The 14,241-nt window shown below is 43.2% G+C and overlaps 1 protein-coding gene across 1 annotated transcript in view; it reads right to left on the bottom strand.

Moving 5' to 3' along the window:
• Positions 1-14,241, bottom strand: part of LOC110513138 (fatty acid 2-hydroxylase) — a 35,686-nt gene that overhangs the window by 1,405 nt on the left and 20,040 nt on the right. Inside the window, exons 2-6 of the mRNA XM_021593154.2 lie at positions 7,836-7,913; positions 4,404-4,546; positions 3,887-3,987; positions 3,212-3,384; positions 2,834-3,086 (exon numbers count right to left, since the gene is read on the bottom strand). Of these exons, the coding sequence (XP_021448829.1) occupies positions 2,834-3,086; positions 3,212-3,384; positions 3,887-3,987; positions 4,404-4,546; positions 7,836-7,913 (748 nt within the window). The remainder of the gene's footprint in view (positions 1-2,833; positions 3,087-3,211; positions 3,385-3,886; positions 3,988-4,403; positions 4,547-7,835; positions 7,914-14,241) is intronic.

Raw genomic sequence — 14,241 nt, 5'->3', positions numbered from 1 at the left:
TCCCTACTTTTCCCATCGGGGAAAGGAGGATGGCAGTGTCTGGAATCATTCTATCCTATCCGTCAGCTTGTCCAGGATTGGTTGTATTTAGAGTTGGTTGTATCTAAATGACAATTTGATATATGCCTGTTGATATGGAGGGTTGGTTTATGGTTTCGGGGTTTGAGTAAGGAGACAAAGCTGAACGATTTATTATGTCTATGCTGTCTGACTATGTGTGTTTTTGCTATTAAAGGAACTCAGCTGCATTGAAGGGGGGCTCTCAGAGAATTCATGGTTAGACACTGAATTGCCTGAGAGTCACAGGGTTGTGATAGAGCTCATATAATTAAAGATGAACTTTGATAACTAACTCTGACTTGTGTGTGGTTTGCGCTCATGATTTGGTAAATAGAGGAAATTTCCACGACATGGCCTTGAGATAAAAGCTGTTCAGTTCAGTCTCCCGGTCCCAGCTTTGATCCACCTGTACTGACCTCGCCTTCTGGATAGTGGGGTGAACAGGCCGTAGCTCAGGAGGTTTATGTCCTTGATGATATTTTTGGCCTTCCTGTGACATTGGGTGCTGTAGGTGTCCTGTAGGGCAGGCAGTGTGGGCAGACCGCACCACCCTCTGGAGAGCCCTGCGGTTGCGGGCAGTGCAGTTTCCGTACCAGGCGGTGATACAGCCCGACAGGATGCTCGCAATTGTGCATCTGTAAACGTTTGTGGGGGTTTTAGGTGACAAGCCAAATTTCTTCAGCTTCCTGAGGTTGAAGAGGATCTGTTGCACCTTCTTCACCACACTGTGTGGGCGGACCACACAGTTTGTCAGTGATGTGTACGCCAAGGAACTTGAAGCTTTCCACTTTCTCCACTGCATCCCCTGTCGATGTGGATAGGGGCATACTCCCTCTGCTATCTCCTGAAGTCCACGATCCATTCTTTGTTTTGTTGATGTTGAGGGAGAGGTTATTTTCCTGGACCACTCCACCAGCGCCCTCACCTCCTCCCTGTAGTAGGTGATTGAGTTGGAGGCGTGCCTCAGTCATGGGTGAACAGGGAGTACAGGAGGAGCCTGAGCACACACCTTGTGAGGCCCCTGTGTTGAGGATCAGCAAAGTGGAGATGTTGTTTCCTACCTTCACCACCTGGAGGCGGCCCGTCAGGAAGTCAAGGACCCAGTTGCACAGGGTGGGATTCAGACCCAGGGCCCCAAGCTTAATGATGAGCTTGGAGGGTACACCCATATTGAAGGCTGAGCTATAGTCAATGAACAGCATTCTTACATAGGTATTCCTCTTGTCCAGATGGGGTAGGGCAGTGTGCAGTGCGATGGACATTGCATCGTCTGTGGATCTATTGGGGTGGTAATCAAATTGAAGTGCGTCTAGGGTGTCAGGTAAGGTAGAGGGCATATGATCCTTAACTAGCCTCTCAAAGCACTTCATGATGACAGAAGTGAGTGCTATGGGGAAATAGTCATTTAGTTCAGTTACCTTTTGCTTTTTTGGGTACAGGAACAATGGTGGACATTTTGAAGCAAGTAGGGACAGCAGACTGGGATAGGGAGAGATTGAATATGTCCGTAAACACTCCATTCAGCTGGTCAGTAAGGATGTGGCTAGGGATGCCGTCTGGGCCGGCAGCCTTGCGAGCGTTAACACGCTTAAATGTCGGCCACAGAGGACGAGAGCCCACAGTCCATGGGAGCGGGCCGCACCGGTGGCACTGTGTTCTCCTCAAAGCGGGCGAAGTAGGTGTTTAGCTTGTCCGGAAGCAAGACGTCATTGTCCGCGATGTGGCAAGTTATCCCTTAGTAATCCATGATTGTCTGTAGACCCTGCCACATACGTCTTACGTCTGAGCCGTGAATTGCGACTTTACTTTGTCTCTGTACTGACGTTTTGTTTTGCCTGTTTGAGGGAATAACTACACTGTTTGTATTCAAACATATTCCCAGTCACCTTGCCATGCTTAAATGCGGTGGGTCGCGCCTTCAGTTTTGCGCGAATGCTGCAATTTATCCGTGGTGTTTGGTTTGGGTAGGTTTTAATAGTCACAGTGGGAACAACATCCCCTACACACTTCCTGATGAACACAGTCACCGTGTCCACGTCAATGTTAATCTCAGAGGCTACCTGGAACATATCCCAGTCCATTTGATTAAAACATCCTTGAAGCATGGATTCCGATTGGTCAGACCAGCGTTGAATAGACCTTAGCATGGGTACTTCCGTCGGACTTTCTCTATGTTATCAGAACCACACCATCTGTAGTTAATCATGAAACATACACCACCGCCCTTCTTCCTGGAGAGTTCTTTATTCCTGTCTGTGCGATGTACTGAGAACCCAGCTGGCTGTATGGCTGGGGACAGTATATCCCAAGAGAGCCATGATTCAGTGAAACAGAGTATATTACAGTCCCTGATGTCCCTCTGGAAGGAGATACTCGCCCTGAGCTCATCTACTTTATTGTCCAGAGACTGAAGATTAGCGAGTAATATACTCGGAAGCAGTGGACGGTGTGCACGCCTCCTGAGTTGGACAAGAAGTCTATTCCGAACAACTCTTCTCCGCCGGAGGCGTCTTAGAGCAGCCGCTGGGTTAAGTTCAATTGCCCTAGGGGTACGAACAAAGGATCCAATTCGGGAAAGTCGTATTCCTGAATGTAATGCTGGTGCATGCATTACCATCGCTCTGATATCTTTCTGGCTGTATGTAATAACACAAAAAACATTCTGTGTGATTAATGTAAGAAATAACAGACACAACAAAATACTGCAAAGTTGCTTAAGAGCTAGAAGCAGAGCGGTCATGTCTGTCGGCGCCATCTTATTGGTCCTCCTCACCTGCTCTTTGGTTTTCAAAGTGGTGCTTGACGTGGTATGCCTTGAGGCTGTACAGGTAGGAGTTTTTCTGGGGGGAGCCGTAGTGAAGGTAGTAATGGATCATGTCGTACACCACGTACCCAAACAGCCCCCCCACAAACAGGGACACCCCTAAGGCCTCAGGGAAGGACTTGGTCAGCAACAGGTAGAAGCTGCCTATCACCACTGAGGCCAGGCAAGGAGGAAAGACTAGGCGGGAGCCATCGTAGGGAGACTGGAGGGGAGAAATCACCATGGTGTTAGTATAGGAGCACATATCAGTTAAAAAAAAAGACGATACATTTTAAATGTTAGTGAACAATACTCTGGAACTCTCTTCTGTATATGTACATATCTCACCTTATGATGCTGTCCGTGCAGCAGGAAGTGAATGGTGATGAGGTAATAGTTGTGGGCGGGCGGGCGCATGTGAAAGATGAAGCGATGGACGCAATATTCGATGAAGGTCCACGTGACCATGCCCATCACAAAGATGAGCGGAAAGCTGTATTTGTGCACCAGGAAGGAATAGTCTGCAGAGGGAGTGGGTGGGACAGATGCAGGCTTAAACAGGAATCACATTTCTACTAGACTGTACATGGGAACAAGCATGAATTTGCTGGACAGATGAATTAACAAATAAATGTGGCTGGAATGAACTACTTCTATTACTTCTTATTTGTCATGTTTTTTATTTTATTAGTTATACTATTTTGAGTTTGAATACTGCACTGTTGGATAGGGCTTGCATGTTAATCATTTTACTGTACAAAATGTATGTTTTAAATAGTCTACTACTTGAAAGTATTTTCAAATACTTATTTCCAAATACATTATTTCAAATACCAAATGCATGGGTGTATTTAAGTATTTGTATAAATACTGTGTATTTGAGTATTTTCAAATACATGCCAATACTTTACATGTGTATTTCCAAATATTGAACTACTTACATTTAAAAAATAAAAAAAAATCCAAATACTTACTACCCTAAATAGTATTTTACCCCAGATCTGATGATTGTGTCTTTGTTACCTGTGCTGGCGAATAGTCTGGTTGTCTCCTGAGCCAAGGTGGTGTAGCAGTACCAGCTGAGATAGAACACCAGTGGCATCCACACAGCAGGGACCATATACCTACACGCAGACAATCATATGGACTGAGGTAACATGCAAGTGTTAGGGTGGCAGGTAACAAGGTAGCAAGGGTGGCAGGTAGCCTAGCGGTTAAGCTCGTTGGGCCAGTAACCAAAAGGTCGCTGGTTCAAATCCCCTAGCTCTAATGAAAAAAATCTGCAGATGTGCCCTTGAGCACTCAACCCTAATTGCTCCTGAAAGTCGCTCTGAATAAGAGTGTCTGCTAAATTATGTAAGTGCTTTCCTACATTGTATGGGCTGGTTTTCCTGACAGCGATTAAGCTTAGTCTGGACTAAAAAGCATGCCTAAAGGAAATGTTTGGGACCTCCAAACCTTTAAGAGGCTCAATTGAAAATGCCTTTAAGTCCAGGACTTAATCTGTGTCTGGGATACATGTACATATCATCTCTCTTACCAGGATGTCTTGGTGCTGGCCTCCATGAACTCGTTCCCAAACAGGCGAATGGGCCGATTCACAGGCTGGTGCACCCAGGTCTCGTATTTCTCTCCCAGGTTGCCCACCTGCCAGGCCAGGGGCTTCCGCCAGTCCACCAGGTCCTGCAGGTATAGCAGGGGAGACACAGCTCGGGTTACAACACTGCACATACAGTTGCTTAAGCCTTACAGCACACAACAGTTCATTACAAGATGTCTATAGAGTGTCATAACCTCATCAGTACTGCTTCTGCCTAAAACCTTCAATTGTCAAAGGACATATTGTTCTTGTAGAATCTAGATAAATGGAAATTGGACTCTAAAACTTATTTCAGTCATAGCTTTATGTGATAGTGTGATCAATCAGTCTGGGCCCTTCTGTAGGTGTTGTAATTGTCCAGCAGGTGGCGGTAGAGAAACATATGGCCAGAGGAAGGAGTTATCTCAATTTCTGTGAAGGATCTGCAGATTGTATCTCTGTCCATACCTTTTACTAAATGTCTCCTTCACCATGAGTTCTCAGAGTCATGGTCTCTTATACATTATCATAGATTATAGGGCGGGTACTATATTAACTAGACCACAGAGCCATGCATGGAATAGCTTTTTGCTATAGTTGACAATATTGGATGAATTGAGGCAAACAGAAATCTAAAATCATTCATTGGGGACGTCGATTGTCTTGGAGAGTAGGTTAAAAGTGGAGAATGTTTCTCAAAACATACCTGAAACCCCAAAAGATAACAATGAGTGACAAGTGTCATTGTATTCAGGACACATATTCCCTCCACTGTGTAAGTATGTAGGGCTGAATGAGCTAGGAGGAGACAAGCTGCACTAGGTACAGTGCCTTCAGAAAGTATTCACACCCCTAGACTTTTTCCCAGGTTGTTGTGTTACAGCCTGAATTTAAAATTGGTTGATTTAAAATTTTGTGTCACTGGCCTACACAAAATACCCCATAACGTCAAAGTGGAATTATGTTTATAGACATTTTTACAAATTAATAAAGAGTGAAAAGCTGAAATGTCTTGGTTCAATAAGTATTCATAAAGTTGCATTAACTCACTGTGTGCAATAATAGCGTTTACATTTTGTTTATGACTACCTACCCCACACATACAATTATCTGCAAGGTTCCTCAGTCCAGCAGTGAATTTCAAACACAGATTCAACCACAAAGATCAAGGAGGTTTTCTAATGCTACACAAAGAAGATCACTTATTGGTAAAAGGGTTAAAAAAAGTAGATATTAAATATCCCTTTGAGCATGATGCAGTTATTAATTATAATTTGGATGGTGTATCAATACATCCAGTCACTAAAGATGCAGGTGTCCTTCCTAACTCAGTTGACAGAGAGGTAGGAAACCGCTCAGGATTTTCACCATGAGGCCAATGTTGACTTTGAAACAGTTAGAGTTTAATGGCTGTGATAGGAGGAAACTGAGGATGGATCAACAACATTGTACTTTCTCCACAATAGTACCATAAACAACAGTGTGAAAAGGAAGCCTGTATAGAATAAAAAATATTCCAAAATATGCATCCTGTTTGCAACAAGGCAAAATGTGGCAAAGAAATTAACTTTATGTCCTGAACACAAAGTGTTATGATTGGGGCAAATCCAATACAACACATTACTGAGTACCACTCTTCATATTTTCAAGCATGGTGGTGGCTGCATCATGTTATGGGTATGCTTGTCACCAGAAAGGACTATGGAGTTTTTTTAGCATAAAAATAAATGGAATAGAGCTAAGCAAATGCAAAATCCTAGAGGAAAAGCTGGTTCAGTCTGCTTTCCAACAGACACTAGAAGACACATTCACCTTTCAGCAGGACAATAACCTAAAACACAAGGCCAAATATACACTGGAGTTGCTTACCAAGACAACATAGAATGTTCCTGAGTGGCCCAGTTACATTTTTGATTGAAAATCTATGGCAAGAAATGTCTGTCTAGCAATGATCCAGGGGTATGAATACTTTCTGAAGGCACTGCATGTGATAATCAATGTCAAGTGTTATGCCATCACCCAATGTATCACAATGACAAACACACACAGAGCTGGCCCTCACACACACAGGTGGCCCTCACACACACACACACAGGTGGCCCTCACACACACACACACACACACAGGTGGCCCTCACACACACACACACACACACACACACACACACAGGTGGCCCTCACACACACACACACACACACACAAACACACACACACACACAGGTGGCCCTCACACACACACACAGGTGGCCCTCACACACACTCACACACAAACAGGTGGCCCTAACACACACACACACACACACAGGTGGCCCTCAAACACACACAGGTGGCCCTCACACACACACACACACAGGTGGCCCTCACACACACACACACACACACACACAGGTGGCCCTCACACACACAGGTGGCCCTCACACACACACACACACACACACACACAGGTGGCCCTCACACACACACACACACACACACACACACACACACGGCCCTCACACACACACACACACACAGGTGGCCCTCACACACACACACAGGTGGCCCTCACACACACACACAGGTGGCCCTCACACACACACACGTGGCCCTCACACACACTCACACACAAACAGGTGGCCCTCACACACACACAAACAAACAGGTGGCCCTCACACGCACACAGGTGGCCCGCACACACACACACACACACACACAAAATATTCCTAAAGCCCGAGGAAGACTGCCCCTGTTCTGTCATTGAAAACATAGCAATATCTCCCCTGAGATATGGCACTTTTACACTATGACATCACTCTGTGCATACCATTCGCTGTCTATCTCTACTGAACACTGATAAACCTGCCACATAGTTGATCTACTATAGACTGCCAGAAATGCCCACGAAACCACTCCCACACGGTCTCCAATGAGTAGCTGTGAAAATTGGTGACCACACAGTTTTTAGCAAAGCTGGGTGAATGACCGTAAAAGTGGTCACCTCTCGATCTTCTCCCTCTATGTGTCAATGCAGGAGTGTACTGTAGCTCACAGGCCTCAGTCAGAGGAGCGCTGAACTCAAGGTCCTTGGACCAGACACAGGTAGAAAACCCTGCCTACCTGCAGCAATGACAGCTGTGCTCTGTAGGAGACGCAGTGCCACAATGTTGGGCCAATGACAGTCTCAAATACAATACGGCTCTGGCATATGAGCTCTACTTTGACTTGTAGTTAAACCCCAGAACATCCTCTGATTAGATCACCAGGCTGGCTGGCTGGTCTGATGCAGTGGTTGGGTTTTAATGCTTAGAAAGATCTAGATGATGTCCCTTAGCCTGATCTTAGTCTTTTTTCTTCCGGTTTTCTTTCTGATTCTCTCTCTCCCACTCTCTTTCTCTGGTTGTGTTTTTCTCTCACCGTATCCAGGTTGACTTGACTGCATTTGCTAATGGGTGAAGTCTCCTCATCCATTGTCTTCTTCCTCTCCCTCGCCGTCTGTGGAACAACAGGAGACAATGAAAGGGATTGTGAGCTCCAAATCAAATTGCAAACATGGTCAGGCTATCCATTAAGGCAACCTATTCACAATATAAATGTTACCATGGGGATATAATGTGGTTAAGATTTGTCTGTGGCTAATCATGGCAGGTTATTTGTTTCTGCACATCCTCATGGCTATACTTCAGATTATTATTATTATTCACTCTTCAAAGTTGTAATAATAGAATGCAATTTCAAAAGTGCACCATTAGTTCCTCTTGTCATGTTAGTCATTGCATGCCTTAGAGAGCCATTTATAACTTGTCAGAAGTGTCCAGATCAACAAGCCCATTTATTTATTTTTAATTTAACCAGGCAAGTCAGTTAAGAACAAATACTTATTTACAATGTCGGCCTACCCCGGCCAAACCCGGACGACGCTGGGCCAATTGTGCGCCGCCCTATGGGACTCTAAATCACGGCCAGATGTGATACAGACTGGATTCGAACCAAGGACTGTAGTGACACCTCTTGCACTGAGATGCAGTGCCTTAGACCGGTGTGCCACTCCGGAGCCATGTCAGTTAAGGTTTTATTATTTACGTTTTTTTAGGGGCGCGGGATGTTCCAGCCAGAGTTTTTTTTTTAGTTTGCAAACCCCTGCCTTAGAGTACCACAGTATGAGTCATAATACCCATAAAACCTGGAGGTCAAACAGGGGAACGATTCCAATCATTTTCCCACCATAAATTCTTCCCAAACGGGGATTTTGGAAACAACCCTGGCGTAACATTTTGATGACCATGTAAATCTCTCTAGGACAAGGGGACTTTTATCAATACAGCCAACTGTATTTACCCCCCAAAAGTACATGCAAATTAGCTGCTAATGTGGCTGTCATAAAGAACTACAAATGCCAAGAGGATCTGGAAGAGACTGCCGAATCCAGGCAAAGGTACATTCTCTGGATTAACTATCTAATGTTAGCTAAATGTAGTAATTAGTAAAAAAAAAATTAAATGGACAATTCTGTGAACAGTCTTGTGCAAGTTTAAAATTGACACAATACCTGTTAGCAAAGGTACTACTGTATCAACTAGAGATTATGTGCAGGGGCTTGCAGTCATTTCTAGTTTTGAATGTCTACTTTCACGCTAATTAACATTTTTGAATCTGGAGAGTAAATAGAGGCGAATATATTGATAAAAGTCACCTAGATTTACACAGTTATCAAAACGTCACACCAGGGTGAGCCTACACCAAACACAGACCTTATTTAAGTGCTTGTAAAATCCACTATGGGAAAAATGAATGGTGGAAAACCATTTGGAACCATTTCCCTGTTTGACCACTAGGTATTACAACGCCTCCACTGTGGGGCTCTAATCAGCCCCATTCAGTGATATGACACACTTCAAATTCAAATACTCCGGCTTCATGCAGCATTTTCCATAGGAATATGTAGATGACGTCAGCGCTATCATTATCTACTGGTTTCAATGTCCATACTTTTATGTTTAAGGGCACATTACATGAATGTGTGGGTTGGTACTCAGGACCAGGGAATCTCCTCAAAGTGGAGTACTATTAGCTGATCATCTATATTCTAGGTTGTCCTAAAAACTAAGTGGGAAAATTACAGAGAGGTGAGGGATAACTAGATCCTTGGATAGCCAGGCTGTCAAGCTTGGTGATATGTGACATGAGGAGTTTGTACAATTAATATGACCAGGCAGTGAGGCATGCCTCAGCTTGTTACACAAAGGCATGCGTTTAAAAGTGTTGACTATTTAAAACAAAGCAACAAAAGTACAGTATATTGTCGTGTCTTTGGCTATGCCGGATTAAGTGATATGACATGCTATTTTATAAAATCCTTTCTCCGTAATTAAAATTACCTGATTGAGCTAATCATGTAAATGTAATTAACTTGAAAGTCAGGACACCATGAAAGAATATTTATAGAGCTGTTATCTTCCGAATAAACTCTTAAAGACCTAGTAATATTTTACATCAATAGCAGTCAATATTAATCGTCACCTTATTTCAGTCTCATTTGAAAGTTGTAAATTCTTGTTTATCTGCATGAACTCTGGCTAACAAGTTGAATCAGCAATACAAAATTGGGTTTAATTATTTATTTACTAAATACCTAACTGATCACACAGAATGACATATACACAGAATGAATCATACCTTGATTACAAATTACGTCCTAAAGGAAAACGTCCCTGGCGGGCGGAACAGATATGGTTGCACAAAGAAAAGGGCGATTGGTCTGAGTGAAAGAGCGGGAAGACTGAGGAACAAAGTGAGAAGCGATGTCTCTTTCGTAAATACGTTATCTTATTCATTCTAAATTACTGCCCATTTGGAAAAGGAAAATGCAATAAATATTTACTCTGAGCTGCGCTTCGGTAGGTTGGTGGTAGATGGAAGGCCGTGTTGCCCAACCAAGTCCTTTGAAGAATGTCTCTGGTGGTAAATTATATACGTTGTAGTAACGTCGTTGTGTGGTAGACGGGATACTCTGTCTGTTCTTTCCTAGCCCACGTTTGCAGCTGCTGTTGCTAACTCAATGGCTAGGATGTATCACTTGTGTAGTGAATAAGAGTTCAAAGTTCATACCATTCGCAACCAAAGCTCACGCTGAGGTTGGCTTAGTTCTGTAGTTGACATGTTAGTCCTTTTAACGCAGAGGCTGCAGACCTCACGTACTTGGAACCGGAGGTTACATTTTCTTCAAGGCCTTATATAGGAAGGGAGAGAAGGGTGTGTTTGAAAAGTTTTATAACCCAGGTCACTTCACAGGGGCGGGCTACTGATTGAGCAGAGCCCTAACCTTATGAAAACCCAAATCTCTCATGTGGAAGCTAAAATTACATTTAATCTCTTCACCAATAATTTTATATTCAAATATTTAAATTGAACAACAATTCCGATAACAATTCCGATAACTACAATGTGCAGACTTTCCACTGTCGAGTTTATGTCATCCTATCATTGATGAGAATGTCTCAGATGACAACCGAACTGACATCATATTCATTAAGTACCACCGCATAAATTCAATTGGTCGGATTACCAGAATATAGTTCATTTCCCCCCACCTTCTGATGTTCCCAGAATCTCTATGTTAACCAAGGGATTTTCAAATGTCACATCAGTAGGGTAGAGAGGAAGAAGGGGGAAAAGGTATTTATGACTGCCATAAACCCCCAGGCCAACGTCATGACAATATGCCATCATTTACTATTCAACAATTACTTTTGAATTCTTCATTCATTCTTGTAAAATGTCAGGTGAATATGCCAATAAGAAACCCATGCTCATTTCTGAAGGTAAATTACATACAGTAGCTCAAGTTATGAGTGTGTTACAAGATGGTTTCACTTACCCTCTAATAATAATAATAATACATTCTAGTCAATTTTATTTAGGAACAGAATCCTTGCGGCACTGTTTTGGATGTAGTTTATGAATTGAATTTTCAGGCAGCCCCCCCCCCCCCCCCCCCCCCCCCCCCCCCCTAAGTACTGCATTCCCATAATCAATTCTGGAGAAAATTAAAGCTTTTCATCGATGTGGTGAGAGAGAGAGACTTAGGCGGGAGATGTTATTCTTTCACCTGAAGAACGTTTTTCAGACGTGATCAATGTGGCAATTAAAAGGAGACCGCAGGGTCAAATTTCACCTTCAAATGAAGGGGATGATGTGGCCATCTATGACAGGGTGGATGCTGCAGGAGTTGGTGATCTGGTGGTCTTGCTGCTATTGATTTGGGGGAAGTTGTTCTGCATCCAAAATTTGACCTCTTCCAGACAATGTTGACAGAGCAGATATTGTGTCAGGCTTTGTTTTAATGTACACCTGTAGTCTGCTTAGCAGTGGAATTGGACACTGTGTAGTCTGACAATCTGGCCAAGCGGAAGCATGTAGAGCAGGAAGAGGATAGGACCTAACATAGAGCCTCAAAGCTGGTTAGCACCGAGGTGTGACTGAAGTGTAGTTGCCACTAGGTCCACACTCGGTGGTGATAATGCACCTTAAAGTTGGTTGCCAACTGAAATATAAAATCCACAGAAGAAGACAAGGAATACTACTGAAGGAGGAGTGGTTACTAGAAACTATTAATTTCCCCTTTTATCGGTGGATTAAATGTCGGAGTAGAGAGCATACTATTGCGTGTGACTCAACATTCTACAAAGATCCAGAAAAAAAGGACATTTTGCATTTCAGTTAAAATAACAACCCAATATTTATATGCCAAGACAAATTCACTAGCAACAGCAAGCTATATGTCCATGAATGTTTAATGTGTTTCAACCTGTCCCCAAATTAATATAGTTGGTTCAGAGTTTGTTTTAATATTTCAAACAGACTCCTGGAATAGGATGTGTCAAGGGACTTAATGTTTCTGAATTTAATAGTGTGTTTGGTACGGAGCTGAATTGCAGGGGTACTCAGACATTTTCATGGCCAGATACACCCATCTCATGTACATCCAGGTATGAGGCCGGGACTTCTCCAGTGATGAGGTCTAGTGTATGCTCATGATTGTGTGTGGAGGTGTTGACATGCTGTACCAGATTGAGACAGTCGAGCATGTTCAGGAAGTCAGTAGCAGAGGAACATTTTGATGAATCAATGTGAATGTTGAAATCACCTAGGACAGTGGATCCCAAACTTTTCATAGTCCCGTACCCCTTCAAAACATTCAACCTCCAGCTGCATACCCCCTCTAGCACCAAGGTTAGGGCACTCTCATAATGTTGTTTTTTGCCACCATTGTAAACCTGCCACACACACACTATACGATTCATTCTTAGGTTTAATGAATGTATGTGAGTTTTTGTCACAGCCCGGCTTGTGGGAAGTGACAAAGAGCTCTTATAGGACCAGGGCACAAATAATAATATATTAATCAATAATCTTGCTCTTTATTTAACCATCTGACATATAAAACCTTATTGGTTCAAACATTGTGAATAACTCACCACAAGTTAACGAGAAAGGTGTGCTTGAAAGGATGCACATAACTCTGCAATGTTGGGTTGTATTGGTGAGAGTCTCAGTCTTTTTCCACACAGTCTGTGCCTATATTTAGTTTTCATGCTAGTGAGGGCCGAGAATCCACTCTCACATAGCTACATCTTTGCAAAGGGCATCAGTTTCTTAACAGTGCGATTTGCCAAGGCAGGATACTATGAGCGCAGCCCAATCCAGAAATCTGGCAGTGGCTTCTGATTCAATTTTCACAGAACCGCTTGTTGCAATTTCGATGAGGCTCTCTTGTTCAGATATCTGTAAGTGGACTGGAGGCAGGGCATGAAAGGGATAACGAATCCAGTTTGTGCCATCCGTTTCGGGAAAGTACCTGTGTAATTGCTCTCCCAACTCACTCAGATGCTTCGCTATATCACATTTGACATTGTCCGTAAGCTTGAGTTCATGTGCACACAAAACAAAAATAGTACAATGATGTAAAGACCTGTGTGTTGTCCTTGTTAATGCAGACAGAGAAGAGCTACAACTTCTTATCATAGCCTCAATTTTGTCCCGCACATTGAATATAGTTGCGGAGAGTCCCTGTCATCCTAGACTCAGATCATTCAGGCAAGAAAAAACATCACCCAGATATGCCAGTCGTGTGAGAAACTCGTCATCATGCAAGCGGTCAGACAAGTGAAAATTATGGTCAGTAAAGGAAACTTTAAGCTCGTCTCTCAATACTTTGCACCTTGATAACCAGTGCACTTCTGTATGTTGTAAAAGTGTTACTTGGTCGCTGCCCATATCATTGCATAGTGCAGAAAATACACAAGAGTTTAGGGGCCTTGCTTTATCAAAGTTAACCATTTTCACTGTAGGGTCCAAAACGTCTTTCAAGCTGTCAGGCCTTCCCTTGGCAGCAAGAGCCTCTCGGTGGATGCTGCAGTGTACCCAAGTGGCATCGGAAGAAACTGTTTGCATGAGCGTTACCACTTCACTATGTCTCCCTGTCATGGCTTTTGCGCCATCAGTACAGATACCAACATGAGCAGCAGCTTTGCTACATATGGACCGTTAGTGGATTTCCTGCAAGAGAGTAACGGTTAACGTAATTGAATGTTAATTATTTGACTAGAACATATTTCGCTGAACACTAGATGATTTCATTTTATTTTTGGCAGTGAAATGAGGCTACTCATTTTTGAGGCTACTTTAATTTTTTTAAATTATTTTAATTTTAAATGTGAATCACATTTGTACTTGGCGTACCCCCAACGGCATTGCACGTACCCTTGGGGGTACGCATACCCCAGTTTGAGAATACCTGACCTGGGATAACAACATTGGAGAG

This window comes from Oncorhynchus mykiss, chromosome 1 (genome assembly GCF_013265735.2).
Source record: "Oncorhynchus mykiss isolate Arlee chromosome 1, USDA_OmykA_1.1, whole genome shotgun sequence".
Lineage (NCBI taxonomy): Eukaryota > Metazoa > Chordata > Actinopteri > Salmoniformes > Salmonidae > Oncorhynchus > Oncorhynchus mykiss.
Note: the sequence above shows the minus strand (reverse complement) of the source record. Positions and strands in the feature narration are given on the sequence as shown.